Raw genomic sequence first — 22,711 nt, 5'->3', positions numbered from 1 at the left:
AGCCAATAGAAGGGGTACAAAAATGGCAGCCATGTTCTTCAGACAGAGACTAGGTCAGCCTACATAAATTTGATTTCAATTATTATTGTCTCAAAATGCCTGCAAATATATATAAAAAAAACAGATAGAAAAGGAAATATATAAGTCTTAAAGTCTCCAATATTACGGCTTAAGTTTTTTTTATTTAAAGCCAAGAATAAGACAAGCAGGAAGTTTAAAGTTTTAAAGGCGACTCATGAATGGCAGAGGCAAGGAGCAGTGACATTGCCCTAGCAAGCAGAACAATGCACTATAGTCCATTTCTTTTAGCGATGCATATTTGCACCGACTCGCGGCGGTGCCCTTTTAGCTCGGAAAAGTTTCCTGATCGCTGATTGGTTAGAATTATCTTGTCCAACCAATCAGCGATCCGGAAACTTTTCCGAGCTAAAAGGGCACTGCTGCGAGTCGGTGCAAATATGCATCGCTAAAAGAAATGGACTATAGACCAAGGGTGGGGAACCTTTTTTTTTTTTTTTTTTTTTTGGATGAAGGCCATGTTGCAATTCCTCAATGTTCCTCAAGGTTATTTTATCCTCCAAGTCATTTATTAGTAATCTAAAGAAAGAATGACAGGTATATAAAAATTTAAAGCATTACAATTTCAAATATTTGAATTAAGTACTTTCTTATACAAGTAATCAGTAAATGAATTATATTGAAAACTAAATCTTAAAATATTTCATTCAAGTTTGGGTAGTTTTCAAACTACCGTAAGTAAATGAATAATATCGAAAGCATGTCATTTTCAAATTACTTTAGTTAAGCAAGTAGGTTCTTTGTATTGAAGTGATAAGTAAAATAATATTAATCTTTTGGAAAAGATAGCTTATAAATATCAACAATATAACCTTTTCAAATATTTTATATAGGCAAGTAGGTACTTTTTAAACAATCACATCTCATAAAAATGCAACATCCCAGTAAAAAAAAAATTGTATCTGTTTAAACACACTCAGCTATTTTCATTGAAAAAAATCAATTATTTTGCTTTCTTAAGATGTTCAATAAATCCCTAGTCTTAAGCCATCATAGTTGGAACACCATCAGTGCATAACTTATTATAATAAGGAAGTAAAATTTAGTCCTCCTTTGTGACATTGCTTATTGAAGTTGTCAAAAAGTCTGTTCCTCTTGTCCTTGCGTTAAGGTTACCAAAGGGAAACTGTTTTTCATACAATCAAAACTCATCAGGAAAAGCACAAATAAAATATAATCTGGAACCTGTTGACTCATCTAAAACTAACATAGATCACAGTGAGGAGATGGACAAAACAGGAACTCGTCCATCATACGTTAAATCACTCACTCACTGCAACTAGCAGTTTTTCCTTGTCAGCTACACCAGCTGTTGTAGCTGACAAGGAAAAAACGTTAGGATTCGTTGAATTCAAGGAAAAATTGCTTCCATTCTCTGGGAGGTACATCACTGAACACAACTTTCCTATTGTCTGTGTGTACATATTTGTATGTATGTACATACAGTAGATTTATTTCAAACACACAATATTCAGTGTCAATACAGAAATATACTACACATACTGTACATATATCAAAGGCCGTAGAAGGCCGCAGGTTCCCCATCCCTGCACTAGACTAACCATATATACATATGATCAGCACCCAAGACCCCTTTCCACCCAAGCTAGGACCAAGGAGTGCCAGACAATGGCTGCTGGTGACTCAGCAGGTAGATCTATAGGCTCTCCTAAACCCCCATCCTTATCTCACAAGGATGGTGAGGTTGCAGACACTACAAGAAACTATCATGCTTGAGCGGGATTTGAACCAGCCAGGGTCTTCCAATCATGAAACGAAACGGGGTATTCTAAGTGTAGAAGCCTTATTTCCATTCCTCACTGGGCTATTCTTCCCCGTTGGAGCCCTTGGGATGATAAAATCTCTCTTTCCCAACTAAGGTTGTAGCTTAGCTAGTAGGAATAGTAATACAGAATACTAGTCTCAATATATTGAAAATTATAGAAAAGAACAGCATTCCAACTAAGGTTGTAGCCTAGCCAGTAAGAATAGTAATATAGAATACTAGTCTCATTACAGTATATTGAAGATAATTGGATTGGACTAGTATGGAGAAGGACAGTAAAGAATAGACAAAAGCACAATAAATACAAAAGAAATGACAAGAAAGGAGGAGCCTCATAAGAATGATGGTCTTAGAGCTAATATTTACGGAAGCCGTTTATAAACAGGAAAGGCTAGACACACACTTACGTTTTAATGCAAGAAATCAATCATCTAAACAAAATGATAAAATTATGACTCTCTCTCTCTCTCTCTCTCTCTCTCTCTCTCTCTCTCTCTCTCTCTCTCTCTCTCTCTCTCTCAGAAGAAGAGGAAGAGGAAGACTCTTAAACTGAAGCTAGCCATTATTTTTTCTTAATGGGAGTATATATCTATCAGACAAGCGTATAAAGACCGTACATAAATATACAATATATGATTGCAAACAAACACAAACTCAAATATATCCACAACTGTTCCTTAAAAAAACTTAAATAATAATTTAGGAAAATAATTTTGCTTGTTTCATAATGTATTCTTTGAAATTTCAGTAGTAAATATTTTAGTATGATATAAAAAGTGGTTTGTATTCTTTGAAATTTCCGTAGTAAATATTTTAGTATGATATAAATAGTGGTTTGTTCACATTTTCTCATTTATGTGTTTTTAGACCCATGTAGCCATATACATTCTCTGACTCTTATGGTGAGAATTTCGTTTTCTGTCACTACTGTTGGTGATAGAAAACGGAGAACCATGTTGTCGCTGTGTGTGTGTGTGTGTGTGTGTGTGTGTGTGTGTGTGTGTGTGTGTGTGTGTGTGTGTGTGTATGTGTGTGTAATATTTTAATTTTTAGCCAAATGCATGACCTTTGTATTTTTCCTATTCTCTGTCTTGTAATTTATCTACTTCTGACCATAAATATTTCAGCAAACTATATGATAAACACAAAATAACCAGTTGGAAAAATAAAATTCATAATAAAACATAAGATAAATAGTTGAAAATATATATATAGGCCTATATATAGTTCATGTAAGTACCGTGAAATTAAAGTATCATAATTAACTATAATTCGTATATTGTGTCCATCATATATATATATATATATATATATATATATATATATATATATATATATATATATATATATATATATATATATCAGCCGTGGGTGGCTTCACTGACTGATAAACTTTATATCTTTGCTCCCTCGTTCTGGAAAGTTGTAGGCCTACATGGACGAGAAATTTAAGCCAATCACGTGACTCGTTGTTCCAGGAATATTTTGAACTTTCATAAGGGTAACAATAGCTAATTACTGAATATAGATTTTTTTTTAAACAAACATACAGAAATAGTTATATTTACACTAAATTTCGAAATCTAAATAAATAGAGTTCTCTTGCTTGAGGGTACACTCAGACACACTATTCTATCTTATTTCTCTTCCTCTTGTTTTGTTAAAGTTTTTATAGTTTAAATATGAAAGATTTATTTTTATGTTATTATTGTTATTAAAATATTTTATTTAATTTATTAATTACCTGTCTTGTAGTCTATTTATTTCCTTATTTCCTCTCCTCACTGGGCTATTTTCCCTGCTGGAGCCCTTGGACTTAATAGCATGTTGCTTTTTCGACTAGGGTTGTAGCTTAGCAATTAACAACAACAACAACAACAACCATGATAATAATAATAATAATAATAATAATAATAATAACAACAACAACAATAATAATAATAATAATAATAATAATAATAATAATAATAATAGATTGAACTATTCTCTGAAGACATCATCTTTTACTCTTGCTGGAATTGAAGCAAAATGAAAATAAATGACTCCTTTAAAACAACATCGGGGAAATTAAACATAAATAATGATAAACTCTTAATTGCCTAAAAATTAATGATTACATCATACAATAAACAAAACTGCTGGGAAAACCTTTAATGCAAACAGCCACCTGCTATCATAAGTAAACAATGGATTTAGACGATGAAAAACAAGATATAAAACAAGATTTTATTATAGTTTATCTTCTTATGTATTTAGAGTATCAAATGGTTTATTCATCCTTCATTTTAAAATCGATTTTATTCAAGAACTTAGAGAAAAAGAAAGTCTTTAGTTTCTTCTTGAAAGACAATATTATAGGCCGCGTGTTTGAAAGCTCTATTACACACACACACACACACACACACACACACACACACACACACACACACACATATATATATATATATATAATATATATATATATATATATATATATATATATATATATATATGTGTGTGTGTGTGTGTGTGTGTGTGTGTGTGTGTGTGTGTGTGTGAACGTAATAATATACACTTCACACACAAGAACTTGCTGCTATATATACACCAAAATTAATAAAGATTAATCATAAATGATATATCTTCATAAAGTTATCATCTTGTACAAACAATGAAGAACGAGAGAGAGAGAGAGAGAGAGAGAGAGAGAGAGAGAGAGAGAGAGAGAGAGAGAGAGAGAGAGAGAGAGAGAGAGAGAGAGAGAGAGAGAGATTTATGACTCAGTGAGCTTACCAACCCCCATTTTGAGTCACTGACTCTCTGGACAGAACATTATACTGAGCACAGTATATTATAACTCGTCATTATTATTATTATTAATATTATTATTATTATTATTATTATTATTATTATTATTATTATTATTATTATTATTATTACTAGCTAAATTACAACCCTAGTTGGAAAAGCAGGATGCTATAAGCCCAAGGGCTCCAACAGGGAGAACTAGACCAGTGAGGAAAAGAAATAAGGATATAAATAAACTATAAAAGAATTAATAATCAATTTAAATAAAACGTCTTATGAACAGGAACAACATTGAAATAAATCTTTAATATATATACTATAAAACTAAAAGAGGAAGAGATATAATATAGAATAATGGTTTGGAAAATAGATTCTGAGAAATATATTTTATAAATCTCATTAATTCAAAATATATATATATATATATATATATATATATATATATATATATATATATATGTATATATATATATATATATATATATATATATATATATATATATATATATATATATATATATATACACACACACACACACACACACACACACACACACACATATATATATATATATATATATATATATATATATATATATATATATATATATATACATATATACACACACACACACACACACACATATATATATATATATATATATATATATATATATATATATATATATATATATATATATATATATATATATATATATATATATGTGTGTGTGTGTGTGTGTGTGTATATATGTATATATATATATATATATATATATATATATATATATATATATATATATATATATATATATATATATATATATATATATATGTGTGTGTGTGTGTGTGTGTATATATGTATATATATATATATATATATATATATATATATATATATATATATATATATATATATATATATATATACCCCCTTTGTGAAAACTCATGTAGGCTAACCTTGCTTTCGAAACATCGCAATGAATACAAATGACTGACACGACCAGCCATAAATCATCATAAATTTCCAGCATAAATTATATGAGAAGTCTTGTTAATAATCAATGCTTCTCTAAAGCTAAAATGAGAGTTAATGTAAACGAGAAAATAAAAAGAATTACTATTGATTGAAACTCTTTGTGGTTCTGTTGGGGGGGGGGGGGGGGGGGAATGGTTGGGGGAAAGTGGGGGGGGGGGGAGTGATGTGACGGGCAATAATGACCCTTAGTGACGTCGCACCATTCAGCCTTAAATACAAGTAATATTACTTGAACAATATTTTCTTTTAAATAAAATATTAAAATAATATTTATTTTCGTCGAAATAAATATTGTAGTCAATAAGACTCGTCCAGCATATGAATTAGAGTATTAAATAGAATGTTACGGACCATTAAATTCCCAAAGATGCTCGGCGAATTTCATGTGGCGTGCCCTGCCAGACGTACAAAACTTTCACATGTTTATTACATATATAGATAGAAATATTATTATATATAAATAAATTATATTATTTTAATATTAAATAATGATTTTTTTTTATTAAAATTACGTGTAGGGAAATAAAGAATGTTACGGACCATTAAATTCCCAAAGATGCTCGGCGAATTTCATGTGGCGTGCCCTGCCAGACGTACAAAACTTTCACATGTTTATGACATATTACATATATAGATAGAAATATTATTATATATGAATAAATTATATCATTTGAATATTAAATAATGATCTTTAAAATAAAATTACGTGTAGGGAAATAAATACTATATAAAACTTTTTCCCCCAAAAAAGTTCCGGCAGCACCTTGGGTGGAAAAGCTTGGTGGTGTCGTTGTGTGTGTGGTGCCTTGTGTCGAAATTATTAAAAATTAACAACCATTTTATATCCATATATAGCGTTATTAGGTAAGAATTAAATAACGCAAAAGGGAACGGTATACCGTGACCTCAAATGACCCCAAATATCCAAAATGGAAAAGAAAGAAAAAGTGTTGTGTTTGTCATGTTTGTGGCATCGTACGTTGACTGGGGCCGCTTCTAAAATTTTTTTTTTTTTTATTGTTAATAAGTTAATTAACTGTGTTAATTAATGGCCTCTCTTAAGAGTTCACATTGTTCTTCTGCATAGAAAGAGGTTAAGAAAGATTTGAAGGAATTGAGAAGATAATATCTCCATTAGACCCTACCCAAAGAACGCTGTGTTAGTGCGAGGTGTCACAAGACCTTCCGTTGTGTATTTTCCTTTAAATAAGAATAAATCATTCATTTATTCACTCCATTATTCATTTATTCACTCATACATTCCACCAGGAATGATTAGAGTGAAGGAATAATTGATAGCCTGAACGTAGGCTTCACTAGGCCTAATTGTGTATCTCGGTTTTTGTCATGCTGTATTCTGAGGCCTATATTGTATTAATACAAGAGGTAGAAACCTTAAATATTGTATTAATGTATTTCCTGGGTGTTGGATACAGATCTGTTTCAGGATTCCATAGGCAGGAAATCCTAAATAAGGATAGAGGGAAAAAAAACGTAGGCCTAGTATGTCCTGGATGTAGGCAGTCACGTTTTCCTAAATTGAATCCAAAATGATCAAGAAACTTAGGCCTATAATGCTCTTGCTTTAGGCAATCTAATTTCAAAATTATTATTCTAACTTAGGCCTAGATGGCCTTGCTTTAGGCAATCTAATTTTCGTAAACTGAATCCAAAATTATTATTCTAACTTAGGCCTAGGTGGCCTTGCGTAAGGCAATCTAATTTTTGTAAACTGAATTCAAATTGATCAAGAAACTTAGGCCTATAATGCTCATGCTGTAGGCAATCATTTTGGTAAATTAAATCCAAAATTATTATTCTAACTTAGGCCTAGATGGCCTTGCTTTAGGCAATCTAATTTTCGTAAATTAAATTCAAAATTATTATACAAACTCAGGCCTATAATGCCCTTGCTTTAGGCAACCTCATTTTTGTAAATTGAATCCAAAATGATTATACAAACTCAGGCCTATAATGCCCTTGCTTTAGGCAATTTCAATTTCATAAATTAAATCCAAAATGATTATACAAATTTAGGCCTGGACGGCCTTGCTTGAGGCAATCAACTTCTTAATTAAAATCATCAATGATTGTGCAATCTTATGCCTATAATGGCCTAGAACAAACTTAGGCCCAGAACGTCCTGGCTTTAGGCAATCTCAACTTCGTAAATGAAATCCGGTGTGACGGTCTGAACGATCCCCCCGGTCTCAGAATTCTCCTTGATAATCTGCGCATGCGCGAACATTACCGTTTACCAGTGCATACGAGGTTGATGTTTTATTTTCCTGTAATGTTAGTGTGCGCAGCTCAACATTACCGCTTGCCAGTACATACGAGCTTGATGGTTTATTTTCATGTGAGCGAAGCGAGCTAATGGCGGAAAAGAACCATTATACAATGTCAAGGAGAATTCTGAGACCGGGGGATCGTTCAGACCGTCACACCGGACCCTTTGTATATCAGCTGCCAGTTCCTCCTGCATTGATAAAAATGGACATCAAATAACCTAAATCCACCCCCCCCCCCCTTAACTTAACCTACGACCCGTGTCCTTACCTAACGGCCCCTGTGACCCCACTTACAAATGCTGTATTCGAAGTCGGCCGTAATCATACATAAAGGTTGCTGCCATCATACATACTATAGTCGATTTTTTTTTAGTGAGGCAGATTTGCACCGACTCGCAGCTGTGGCCTTTTAGCTCGGAGAAGTTTCCTGATCGCTGATTGGTTGGACAGGATAATTCTAACCAATCAGCGATCAGGAAACTTTTCTGAGTTAAAAGGGCACCGCTGCGAGTCAGTGCAAATGCGCCTCATTAAAAGAAATTGACTATAGATCTACATACGGTAGCCTACTCCTGATAGTGTACATCTACTCGTGCACCTAGATTAGGTTATGGGTAAATGTGGTTTGCCGATGCGTATTGCAACCCTTTTAGAAGTGCCGATAGGCCTTCCGGTACATTAAATTAAGATTTAACCGTTTCTTACCATGCGTGTTTGGGACAAAGGTGTATTACTATCCATAGTAAACCATTGAAATTATGAGAAAGATTTTACTTTACTGCAATACAATATTTTGATGACTTTGATCGTCAGGGATACGTAGTTTTTAAGTTTCGTGGAACAATCTTGAAATACTTGGTTTCGAAAGCAAACTCAGGGTTACGACTTGTCTTGGGGTAAGCTGAGGAGTCGATATTAGTTGTTACAGGGCCCCTATACTGTAGGGAAGTAGTTATTGATATGGCTACTAGGTTAGGTTAGGTGGGGATCCAGCAGCCTTTGTAGTTGGATGGGACAGATGTGATGTAAAATTTCAAAAGTTATGACTGAAAACCTACAAGGAAATAATCAAAAGAACAGTCTAACTTAAGGGATCACAAATAACATATCTAGGAGCCGTGTATCTTTACTGCGACCCCTGTTCGTAATGTTAGGCAGGGAGTTAATTCTTATAGCCAGGCCTTCTCCACCATGAGGCTCAATACTACACAGTATTCTAGAAGTTTTATTCCAGCTGTGACCAATTTGTGGAATGATCTTCCTAATCGGGTAGTTGAATCGGTAGAACTTCAAAATGTTCAAAGTTGCAGCAAATGTTTTTATGTTGAACAGGCTGACATAAGTCCTTTTATAGTCTATATATGACATCTGTTTTTAGAATGATTTATTGTTAATTTGTTCACGTCATTTATTTATTTCCTCATTTCCTTTCCTCTTTGGGCTATTTTTCCCTGTTGGAGCCTTTGGGCTTATAACATCTTGCTTTTCCAACTAGGGTTTTAGCTTGGCTAGTAATAATGATAATAATAGTACTTAAGACTGCTGTATTCCTAGCTTACCCCAAGACTGAGTCTCAACCCTGTGTTCGCCCATCTGGCTTCACAGAATCACAGTATTTTGTAAATCTAAAACCTACTTCATATCTTACTTTATACCAAGACAAACGATCGATTTGACAATAATACGAAAGCATATACCCGTCCCAACGAACAACATTCGCCTTAGAATTTTAAATTGCCTGTAATTCGAAATATAGAGTCCCTACGATTATATCCGTCAAATATGACCAAAATACCTTTGAATTCACTATGATCTCTAATCGTTTTCTTTTTAACCCTTTTACCCCTAGGCTTTTTGGAAATTTCCAACCCTTAACCCCCAAGGGGTTATTTTTACCCCAGCACATTTTGCAGTATATTTTTTTAAATTGCTCTAACAGCCTTAATTTTTGTCATAGAGAGGTCAGGTTGGTCTCATTCTCTTGGAAAATGCCTGAATTTTCTCAGAAAATTATCAAAAATATGAAAAAAAAAAATTTTTATAGCATTTTTTTGCAAGGACGTACGGGTACGTCCATGGGGTAAAGGGATGAGTTTTGTGAAACGTACCAGTACGTCCTTTGAGGGTAAAAGGGTTAAGGAACATTGTACTACAGTAAATCTTCACCAAAATATCAATTTCTATTACTCTAGCTACGACTTTTATTGAGTATAATTTGGTATAGAGTCGAAATTTGATAACAAAGAAATTTTAAAAAACAATCGCTGGCCATTACCTAAGGTACATATGACAGAACGCTCAAATTCTAGAAAATAATTGATGGCTATTACTTAAGGTACATATTATTATTATTACTTACTAAGCTATAACCCCAATTGGAAAAGAAGGGCTCCAACAGGAAAAATAGCCTAGTGAGGAAAGGCAATAAATAAACAAGAGAAGTAATGAACAAATAAAGCACAATAAGATCAGTAACAACATTGAAACATAAAGAGATATAAACTATAAAGAGAGATTTATGTCAGTCTGTTCAACATAAAAACATTTGCTGCAAATTTTAACTTTTGAAATTCCTCTGATTCAACTACCTGATTAGAAAAATCAATCCACAAGAGAATAAAGCTTCTAGAATACTGTGTAATGTCAAGCCTTTTGATGGAGAGGGCATGGCTATTAGAACACCTAAATTCTAAAATGTAACGGCTGGCCATCGCTTAAGGTACGTATTATAATGTACACCTCCTAACCTAACATAGTTTGTGGATGGAAGGGCCCTGGGTAGATATTGGTGCTATTTTCCTTGTTGGAGCCCTTGGGCTTATAGCATTCTGCTTTTCCTACTAGGGTTATAGCATAGCAAGTAATAATAATAATGATACCTCTGAAAGGTTAGGCTTAGACTGTACTGTATACAGTGATGCCTCAGGATACGATAATAATCTGTTCAGGATACGGTTTCGTATCCTGATTTTTTCGCATCCTGAGTCGCGTTTTACATGTAAATAGCCTAATCCGTTCCAAGCCTTACAAAAAGTCACCTTTTCTTTCATAAACACGCTAAACTGTAGTAATAAACATGCAATGCAGCCATTTCTATCATTCAATAATTAACCCAACCGTTAAAAACAGCCTAATCCATTCCAGAAACCACCATGAGATTATTCAATAATGTAGTTATAGCCTAGTTATCCCCTCCAAGCCCTAAGAAAACGGTCCATTTTCTTTACTACTGTATAAAAGTTACGGTACTGTATGTAAAGCATTTGGATCAGTGAAGGTGTATTGTTACTTGTACACCTAAATTAAGGGTTGATACCCTGAAAAAAAAGGTACTATACTCTCGGCGACGAGTTGGGATCTCGTAAGCTTTTCGTATCTTGAAATTTTTTTCGTATACTGGGGCATAAAAATCTTTGTATAGCTTTTTGTATCCTGAATTTTTCGTAAGCAGAAACTTTCGTATCCAGAGGTATCACTGTATATGAATGTATTGTAATATCCAATTTCAGAATGTCCTAGTTTAATATTACAAAATTATCTACGCAGTAACCTAGAAATTTTATTCCATGTGTGATGTTATTGGAATGATCTACCTAATCAGGAAGTTGAATTGGTATACAGTAACTGCATTAGTTCAAACTTGCAGTCATTTTTTTTTTCTGTTGAACAGGATGACATAAGTCTCCTTTCAAAGTTTATGTAAGTTAACAGATCTTTGAGATATTTTTATTCTTTATTTGTTACTGATCTTTAAAATATTTTTATTCTTTGTTACTGATATTTAAATTATTTTTATTCTTTTCATTCTCACAAGTAATTTACTTATCCACACCCAGGTTTTACAATAATGTTAATTACAATTATATGTCAGTCATTTTTCATTTCAAATTCACTTGTAAGAAGCATATCCACCTTTTTTATGAACCAGTCTATCCTGAGGAAATTTTTATGCTTTGATTCTGTCATGGTTTGAATATTGTTCTCTTTTATGGTCTTCAGCGGCTTGATCCCATTTTAGATTTTAAGACAAAAACGTTCCGTCTATTAGAATAAATCCCTGAGCCTGTTGTTCAGTCGGTTAATTTTGCATGTTGTTCAAACATCTTCACAAATCTTACCATTCTTTTCATTTAGATCTTCCCAGACTATACCACCTACTATATGCATTGAATTCTACCTTGCTTGCCTTTCCCAAGCGAACCTTGAGACTAAATTACTCTTTATAAGTTTCATTTTAATTGTGAATAAATCGCAAAATCGTCTTCCCCTAAGTTAAATCCATGGAACTCCAGAAGTTTTAACTTGGTGCAAATGCTTTTGTTATGTAGATCGAATCTTGTTTCATAGTTTGTCAGTTACGTTTTGATTTTATATTGTTCATCTTGGTTGTTTTACCATATTACCTGTATTCCGATTTTAGGGTTGTGGTAGCCCATTGGAAGCATTCCTATCTGGCGATCTGTCGGCCTGTGGTTAGAGTCCTTTTCAATTTAGTTTCTTGTAGTGTCTGCAACCTCGCCATCTTGGTGAACTAAGGATGGTGGCATTTGGGGAGCCTATAGGTTTACCTGCTGTGTCTTCAGCAGCCATTGCCTGGCCTTCCCTTGTTAGGGTTGAGACGGGTCTTGGGTGCTGATCATATGTGTATATGGTCAGTCTCTAGGGCATTGTCGCTGTCCCTTGCCTCAGACATTCATGAGCAAGTTTTCAACCGTTATTATTTTTTCTTTGCCGCTCAGGTCGTTGGGCTGCTCTCCCCACTATAGTTGTTTTTTGGGTGTTAATATATTTTAGAGTACATTTTCCAGAGAGATAGAGACACTTAACTCATGGTCATCCAGAACAGGTTGACATTAAAAACAGCTGGTAACAGGACCTGAAAAAGAAACATCTAACCAGTAAACATAAGAGTACTCATTATCAACATCATTTAAATGTGTTTAGTTCAGTTTTTCTGTCTCTTATATTTTCTGCCTGAATCCCTGTCTGGGTTGGATGTGCATTGTTTACTGGGCTATCCTACTGTTCCTTGTCTTGCTACTTCCATATCTACTAATATTTTTGGAAGATTAACTGTTCCTCATCCATGTGGCACCTTCATGAGCCTTGTTTAAATTGATACTTATCCTTTGTGTGCTATGTGTAGGGGAAAAATTTGTGCTATGGATTCCCCTTGGAATGTTTGCAAGGAATGATCGTATTCCCAATGGGAGAAGTGTAAAAGATGCAGGGAAGAAGAAAGGTAAATGGGATCGTTCCCCCGCCAAGAGCTTCTTCCTCGATTAGAGGAAAGAAGTTGAAGCATTCTTTTTCCAGCCCTGAAATTTAACTGTGTGATTCTTCGTTATCGCAGTTTCTGGAACTTCAATAGCAAAGAATAGTGGCAAATGCTTTGTTCATGAGTTTGTTTGATCCTTTGTTCTGTAACAAAGATCAATGACCAAGCCCTGTTCTTGAGTTTGTTGATGTGGTATCTCATGCTCCTCTTAGTGAGGCTGAGAATGCAATGAGTGATCACGACCCTGTAGCATCTGCTACTATACAAAGTGAGGATAATGCCTCAGGAAAAGTGCCTTTAATATTTCCGGAATTTAAGAACCACTCGTTCTCCATCTCCTGTAGCGGGTGATTCAAGTTAATAGCAGTTGATTATGGCAGATGTGAGATTTCTTGCTGGTCCCAGAGGTTTCCCTTTTCATCATCATCATCTCCCCCTATGCCCATTGAGGTAAAGGGCCTCTGTTAGATTTCTCCAGTCGTCTCTTGTCTGAGCTTCTAAATCAATACTTCTCCATTCATCGTCTCCCTCACTCCTCATAGTCCTCACCCATGTAGGCTTGGGTCTTCCAACTCTTCTAGTGCTGTGTGAATCCCAGTTGAAAGTTTGGTGAATTAATCTCTCTTGGGGAGTGTAAAGGTTTTTCCCTTTACAATGGCATCAATGACCTTAGGTGTCAGGATACTAGAAAACATGAAATCGATCTGTCAGTCCCCTTCACAGGTAAGAAAAGTGTCTCCACAGCGTATGGCAAAACGTACGCCGCATCATTATAAAAGCAAGAAATGTCTCCCATACACCTCCAATGGCCTTGGATGTTTCCTATTATTCACCATAGAGAGCTTTGCAAGAACAAGCTCTTCCTACAAACACAGCTTCCCCCAAGAGGGAAATAGGAAAATAAGCTTCTTGAAAATCAGTAAGCTTCTCTGGTACACTACGGGGTTCCACAGTCTGCTTTTCCAAAGAAAGTAGTACTGTATTTATAGTGCCTTATTCGCCTAATAAATCATCTAAACAAAGAGGTCACAAGTTTTAATCTTATTGTCTTAGTGCTAATTTAGCGGTGCATCCGCAGTCCTACAAGCAACCCCCACTTATGCTTGCTCATAAAACTTTGGAGAAGCATCCGTAAGTGTATCAACATTATTATTATGTTTTAGCTAAGGCACAACCCTAGTTGGGAAAGTAAGATGCTATATGCCTAAGGGCTCGGACAGAGAAAAATAGCCAAGTGAGGAATGGAAATAAATAAACTACAAGAGAAACAATGAACAATTAAAATAAAATACATACTTGAAAAAGAGTAAAATTCAAATAAATCTTTCATAAATAAACTATAAAAACGACAAAAAGAAACAAAGGGAAGAGAAATAAGATAGAATAGTATGCCTGAGTGTACCCTCCAAGCTTCCTAGTGCACGCGGCCAGCCTAAAGTCGGCGCCACCATTACACGTCCTTCTGCTGAATGTACATCCGCCATTTCGTGTACGTATATTTCGCGAGTTGTATATCTTCCAGTATCTCCTTTGTAGCTTGACAACTGCTCAATGGTGATTCACTGATCTAAACCTCCAAATTATGAGGAGGAATCTGCACTTTTAGAGGTTAGTCTTTGGTCAACATCTGATGAGAGAAAACAAGGTACGGAGCCTTATCCTCCTTTTCCGAAGGTGGTTCCTCCCGCCTTCCAATATCGTGTATCACAAGCCTATAAATGCTTGAAGACTAGCTCCTCTGTTTATAGAAGTTATTACAGATTGCAGAAATCGGTGCTCAACACTCATTGGCTGAGGCGGTGAAACCCTCTCATCCTCTGCCATCTTTTTATGAGCCAGTGTCACCAGAAAGACTATCCCAAATCTACCTCGCCTCCTCTGGAGGTTCGACGAGAACGCAAAGACGTTCCTAAACAAGAAGCTACCACAGATCAGGCAAAGGATTGACTGATCTGTCCAGAGGTTCACGAGATCGAAATAAGACTTCTCTGATACCTCGACGATTGGCAGTTGATGGCTTAGTCAGAGTCCCAGATTCTACTCTAATTGGGACTTTTTTCTCGAGTTTTATCAGGATCTGGGGATTCGGATGAATCTCGAGAAGTCCATCATCACCCCACAACTGATCCTTGTCCACTTGGAAAGGAGAGTATAGACATAGTCCGGGGAAAAGTCATGCCATCACAAGACAGGTTCCTAAGGTTGAAGAATGTCACAACACCCTTCCTGACATAGGAATCCTTACATTAAAGAACAGGTAGAGAATAATTAGGCATGTCTTCTCATGGTTGTCTGGTCCCACACGGGAGATTACACCTTTGCTCTTTGCAGTGGTCTCTGAAGTCAAGTTAGAAACCAGTCTGACCTTCCAGATATACTAGTTCAGGCGACTTATGAAGTCCGAGAGGATCCATCCTGATGGTGGCACGAGACGAACCTGATGGAGGGATCCCACCACAGGTTCTACCTCCCAAGAACATATCTTTTTCTCTGACGTGTCCGTGGAAATGTCGAGCGCACATTCTGGCATGCTTAACATTAGATCTATGGACAGAGGACGTAGACAAGCGGTCCCATATAAACTTTTTAGAACTAAAAGCAAAGTAATGGACCTAGTTCTGATTCATTTCTTGGAGATAGAAAAAGGTCACTCAGTATAGATGGTGAGGGACAACACTACTATATTTATGGTTTATGTCAACAAGCAGGGATTTCAGTTTCTTGACCCCTTTGCCAGTTGGTAGTATATATGCACTTAAGGTCTGAGGACAACAGAGTAACGCTGTCAGCACGTGTCCTCCAAGGGAAACGAAACATAATTGCTGACGATCTGAGTAGTCACAATCAATTTGCGGGTTCAGAGTGGTCTTTGAACCTCCTTGTGGTGAGGGAACTCCTGACTTTGTGATGTTTCCCGGTTATAGACATGTTTGTCACTCGACTCAACAACAAACTAACAGTGTATTGCTCCCAGTGCCGAACAAAGTACTGTAGTGGTACTGAAAGACACATTTTAACACTCCTGGGACGACCTCGATATTTATGCATTCTCTCCTTTTTGTCTCGTAAGGAAAGTGATCGGCAAAGCTATCGTCACGCTCAATCTCAAAATGATTGCTGGTACTGAAACGACTGCATGTAGAGTGGTATCCAAACCCTTTAAGTCTAATGACAGAAGTTCCAAGAGAGCTTCCAACTTGGTACGACTTCTTATACCACAGTGCAGCAAACTGGCTGTTTCTTCATGGTTGTAGGTTGTCCAGCATCTTCTGAGAGAGAGGCTTTTCATGACCAACTGTGAATTAACTACAGTATCTTGATATAAAGTCGTCAAGAGCAATCTGCCTGACAAAGTGGTCAATCTTCATTGATTTGTGTCGTAGGAAGGATGGTTCACCTCTCAAAGCGCCTGTTCCACTAGACTTTTTTTATGTTCCCGAGGGATGAGAAACTAAGTTTTGGCGGTTAATAGCTATCGCTCAGTCTGCATTCAAATCATCAGACTATGGAGAGTAGACCTCTTTTCCTCATGGAAAGTTTATTGTGGAGAGTTGAGGACCTGTGCTCATAGTACTAAATTGCACTTTGAAGTTTGAAGTACTGTACGTCCAATGCACTGGTAATTTTGCGGTACACTTCGAAATTCAAAAACCACTTTGGATACCAACGGTATTATTCTCCTATTGAATGCAAACCATCCTGATCGGTAAAGACTTGCCAAATACAAAATATATTAATGAGCAATTCAGGTATAGCCTTTAGGCCCAGTACACACTATGATTCTACCAGGAGACTCTGTTATTATTAACATTATCATTATTAAATTTGATAAAATTATTATCAAAATGAAATGAAACACTGGTACTTGTCCAGTCGATGGGAGACGGCTAGTTAGCCGCTAGAGCTGAGCGGATATTCTTCGGCTTTGAAAGCTGACGCAACACTGAGCCACGCATCAGAAATTGGGCGGCCAATCAACATGTTGGAGATGTAGTTTCGTGTTGAAAAAGTCCTTTGTCAACGCATTCAATACTGCGCTCATCATGGAACATAGTGTGTACTGGGGTTTAGGTTTCACTTCCTGCTGCATCCACACAGCAAGTCCCAGGCGAAATCAGAATGGAGGCACAGAGCACTGTCAGATCTGGACCACCAGGGGGTCCGGGAGCTGGTTTCCAGAACCTTGATAATTCTTCGTTGGCCATTAGAGCTTTTGCCTCAATCTTACCCCCTATTAATGGACTTTGATTTTTATAACTAGGAAAGATACAAATGACTTTTAGGGTTTACGGTACTGAATTAGAATTTTGTATTGTATATCCTCATTGAACCACACTCTCTCTCTCTCTCTCTCTCTCTCTTTCTCTCTCTCTCTCTCTCTCTCTCTCTCTCGTTTTAACAAAGTTTTATATGTACAGTATGATCTCTCTCTCTCTCTCTCTCTCTCTCTCTCTCTCTCATTTTAACAGTTTTATATGTACAGTATGATGTTTCTCTCTCTCTCGTTTTAACAAATTTATATATGTACAGTATGATCTCTCTCTCTCTCTCTCTCTCTCTCTCTCTCTCTCTCTCTTGTTTTAACAAAGTTTTATATGTACAGCATGATGTTTCTCTCTCTCTCTCTCTCTCTCTCTCTCTCTCTCGTTTTAACAAAGTTTTATATGTACAGTATGATTCTCTCTCTCTCTCTCTCTCTCTCTCTCTCTCTCTCTCGTTTTAACAAAGTTTTATATGTACAGTATGATTCTCTCTCTCTCTCTTTCTCTCTCTCTCTCTCTCTCTCTCTCTCTCTCTCTCTCTCACACAAAACATTTATTGTAAAGGTTCTTCAGTGACATCAAGTCTGAGCTTAATCTTTAGACTTAGGAAAAAATTGTTTGCTTTTTAAACATTCTGATTTATTTCACGATGTTGCTTCCTCTCCCCCCCACCAGACTTGGTAATTTGGAAAGGAGAATGACAAACTCACCTGGCTGCAGAATAGTGAACTTTGCGCTAACCACGGCCAACTAGCTCCAGGTAATTATGTACAGTATGGGATTTTGTTTGCTCCGGTGATTTAAATTGATTAAAGTAAATTCAAAATGTAATTGTTAGTTAATGATTTATTAACCCTTTTATCCCCAGGGTACTTGGAAATTTCCAACCCTTAACCCTCAAGGGGTTATTTTTTTTCAAGCACATTTTGCAGTATATTTTTTTTTTAATTGCTTTAACAGCCTTAATTTTTGTCATAGAGAGGTCAGGTTGGTCTCATTCTCTTGGAAAATGCCTGAAGTTTCTCAAAAAATTATAAAAAATTGGCAAAAAAGAATTTAAATAGCATTTTTTTTTTGCAAGGACGTACCGGTACGTCCATGGGGGTAAAGGGATGAGTTTTGGGAAACGTACCAGTACGTCCTTTGGGGGTAAAAGGGTTAATGGTTTATTAATTAATCACACTGCACATTATGTAATCTAGTACCTTATTATTATTATTATTATTATTATTATTATTATTAGCTAAGCTACAACCCTAGTTGGAAAAGCAGGGTGCCATAACCTCTAGGGCTCCAATAAGGAAAATTAGCCCGGTGAGGAAAGGAAAGGAGATAAGCTACAAGAAACAGTTCAAATAGAATATTTTAACAATGGTAACATCAAAATAAATCTTCCATATATAAACTGTAAAAACTTCAAATAAACAAGAGGAAGAGAAAACAGAATATTGTGCCCGAATCTACCCTCAAGCAGTAGAACTCTATCCCAAGACATTGGAAGACCGTGGTACAGAAGCTATGGTACTACGCTTACCACACCTATAAAGTCTCTTCTACCCTCGTCAAGAGGAAAGTAGCCACTGAATAATGAGAGTGCAGTAGTTAACCCCTTGTTTCCAGGTGTATGAGGGCAGAGGAGAATGGGGAAAGAATAGGCCAGATTATTCTGTGTATGTGTATACAAAGAAAAAGTAAGCTATAACCAGAGAGGGGGATCCAACATATAGTCTGGCCAAGGACTCAATAACTCTCTAGCTCTACTATCTCGACGGGTGGCTGGTACCTTGGCCAACCTACTACCTACAAGATGGTCTCTTAGAAGGACTTAACAAAAAATATTTAAGAAAAAATTATATATTAATTTTTTTTAATTACACTTTACACTTGGCTTATACAGCAATACTTTACACTTGGCTTATACAGCAATTAAAGGAATCTGTGCATAGCCTATATACAGGAAACACAGTATAAAATGGTTGATGTAATCTGTGTTCAAATATCACAGCTTACCACTATGTACACTGGTTCATCATAATGAATGGAAAGGAGAAAGGGTAATTAGAGCATAATTATTAAAATCATAGGATAAATAATATAATCAGAGCATAATTAATATAAACAGAGCATAAATAATATAATCAGAGCATAATTAATATAAACAGAGCATAAATAATATAATCAGAGCAATATATAATGACTATCACACGTGACAGAAAAATGCAGCTCTCAGTAGACCCTTGTATCCTTAGCAGTGCTGAGTAGTGGGGGTCAAGTGGTGTCAGGTCACCTCACCCAGGGTACTATAGGTATTACTTCTCCCTTTATTACCGCTGGTAATGAAGTTGGAAGGAGGTTATGTTTTTACCCCAGTTTGATGTGCGTGTTTGTTTGTGAACAGATTTCTGGTCACGATTTTAATTGTGGAGTAATGAAACTTGCCGGGATTAACTGTTATGTAAAAAGCTGGAAATTATTAAATTTGGAAGGTCAAGGTCACAGTCAAGGAAAATGTCCAATTCATGTACTCAGCCATAAGGTTGGACATCGTTGTCACAGAGACTTCAAACTTGGTTCATATTTGAGTGTATTTAAATCCACTCTGATTAATACATGTGAAGATCAAAGGTCAAGGTCGAGAAATAAGCTGCCATGGTGGATGTCTGCGCTCTTCTTAGTACCCCTCTAGATGTACCTCCTTTCTAGATTTCTTTCTTCCATATTGCTCTCTAGGCTCCTACATCATGGCCCTGTCGGATATAGTAATTCCTGGTACCTCGCTCTGAGGAGGCATACCCGGCCACACTCTTACTGCTCAGCGAGTTCCTGTGTTTAGCTCTGACCACCCCCACTGTCATCTCTCCCTACACTATTTATGTTGTGAATGACCCCAATTATATTTTATAATTTTTCATTTCTCATTTATAGTTTATCCGTTATCACAGTAATCTATTGTCTATCTACATTGGGCTGTTTTCCCTGTGGGATCCCTTGGCCCAGTAGCATTCTGCTTTTTCAATTTGAGTTGTAGTTTGGCTAGTAATCATAATAATACCAATGATAAAGTTCTTAATTTGAAGGTTTTAACATATTTGTTTTCACAGATGAACAGCTGATAATGTTAGGATGACAACTACTGAACGAACCAAGGTGGTTGAACAGGGAGAAAATGGAGGGGGGTGTGGAAGCACAGACAACCCACCCCCCTCATCCGCATCGTCATCAAACTCGAATTCAAATTCTTCCACCCCGTCAATCCCCCCCAGTGGGGTCATGGTCCCCGGGGGACCCAAAGGGCCAGATGGAACCGTTATTGAGGAGGTAAGATGGAGAATACGGTTTTCATTTAAAGATATTTGGAAGGAATGCTTCATTTTAAATAATGTATGACTGTTATTGAGAAGGTGAGATGGAGAAGGCAGTTTTTATTTAAAGATATTTGGAAGGAATACTTCATTTTAACTAATGTATGACTGTTATTGAGAAGGTAAGAGGGAGAAGACAATTTTTATTTAAAAATATTTGGAAGGAATGCTTCATTTTAGCTAATGTATGACTGTTATTGAGAAGGTGAAGACAGTTTTTATTTATAGATCTTTGGAAGGAATGCTTCATTTTAACTAATGTGTGACCGTTATTGAGAAGGTGAAGACAGTTTTTATTTAAAGATATTTGGAAGACCTGCTTCATTTGAACTAATATATGACTTATTGAGAAGGTAAGAGGGTGAAGACATTTTTTATTTAAAGATATTTGGAAGGAATACTTCATTTTAACTAATGTAAGACCGTTATTGAGAAGGTGAGAGGGAGAAGGCAGTTTTTATTTAAAGATATTTGGAAGGAATACTTCATTTGAACTAATATATGACTTATTGAGAAGGTGAGAGCGAGAAGACAATTTTTATTTAAAGATATTTGGAAGACCTGCTTCATTTTAACTAATGTATGACAGTTATTGAGAAGGTAAGAGGGAGAAGACAGTTTTTATTTAAAGATATTTGGAAGGAATGCTTCATTTGAACTAACTACTGTAATCTATAAAACTGTTCAAGGACTTTGTTAACCATTTCATTGTGTGTATAATACCGGGACTCCTCGCTTAACCTTGCGGTGAAAGTTGCAATGACGTAATTTGCTAACATACAGAGGGTCCTTAACTTACAAAACTTTGGAGATACATACACAAATCCAACTGAAAATAACAAAAATAAGATAAGGAAATACGGTAAAACAATATTATATCATTTAACCCTTCTACCCCGAGGCTATTTGGAACTTTCCAACCCTTAACCCCCAGGCGTCTTTTTTTTTTTCAAGCATATTTTGCAATATATATTTTTTAAATTGCTCTAATAGCCTTAATTTTCGTCATAGAGAGGTCAGGTTGGTCTCATTCTCTTGGACAATGCCTGAATTTTCTCAAAAAATTATCAAAAATAAAAAAAAAAATTTTTATAGCATTTTTTTTCCAAGGACGTACCGGTACATCCATGGGGTAAAGGGATGGCTTTTGTGAAATGTACCAGTACGTCCTTTGTGGGTAAAAGGGTTAACCCTTCTACCCCGAGGCTATTTGGAACTTTCCAACCCTTAACCCCCAGGCGTCTTTTTTTTTTTTTTGTTTTTCAAGCATATTTTGCAATATATATTTGTTCCAACACAGATACTTACCTCGAACTACTTTCTTAGGAGTTACCTGTAATCTCCTCTCAACCGACCAGAGTTTTGTGTAGTATACCCTACGTCCGTTTTCTATGGAGGACTAACCCTGGAGTAAGGAGAACGTGCCCTGAGGGTAGACCTGAGTTAGGTCGGCGTTAGCTTGGGCCCCGCTAGGCAGTAAGTTCTCTGGTCGCGTCGTGATACCATCACGCCGCTCTCATTCTCTTACAACCCTTTGTGTCCCGACTCGTGTGTCCCACGTGGTTACCGCGTGGTATCTCTGTGCTTATCCCTTGTGTTCTCGCGTGTTCACTACCTTTCCCTGTGTTTCCCAAGTGAATTCCTTGATTATTCCCTTCGTTCCTGTGTCTTGTGGTTGTGTGCGATGGAGCAGATCCGCCGTTGTCCTGGGCCTAGAGCCGGAAAGTCGTGTGGAGCGTTCCTTTCCAAGCCCGAAGTGGACCCTCATTCCCTTTGCTCTTCCTGTAGAGGCAGAGTGTGCTCGCCGTTGGATACGTGCAATGAGTGT

General features: G+C 36.2%; 1 protein-coding gene across 1 annotated transcript in view; it reads left to right on the top strand.

Moving 5' to 3' along the window:
* The first annotated feature begins 6,440 nt into the window (after positions 1-6,440).
* Positions 6,441-22,711, top strand: part of LOC137636394 (arginine-glutamic acid dipeptide repeats protein-like) — a 116,906-nt gene continuing 100,635 nt past the window's right edge. Inside the window, 3 exon segments of the mRNA XM_068368816.1 lie at positions 6,441-6,554; positions 18,197-18,281; positions 20,623-20,839. Coding sequence (XP_068224917.1) covers positions 20,645-20,839 — 195 coding nt within the window. The 5' untranslated portion in view covers positions 6,441-6,554; positions 18,197-18,281; positions 20,623-20,644.

Source organism: Palaemon carinicauda, unplaced genomic scaffold (genome assembly GCF_036898095.1).
Source record: "Palaemon carinicauda isolate YSFRI2023 unplaced genomic scaffold, ASM3689809v2 scaffold286, whole genome shotgun sequence".
Lineage (NCBI taxonomy): Eukaryota > Metazoa > Arthropoda > Malacostraca > Decapoda > Palaemonidae > Palaemon > Palaemon carinicauda.
The sequence above is the reverse complement of the archived record's forward strand: the minus strand, read 5'-3'. Positions and strand labels throughout refer to the sequence as shown.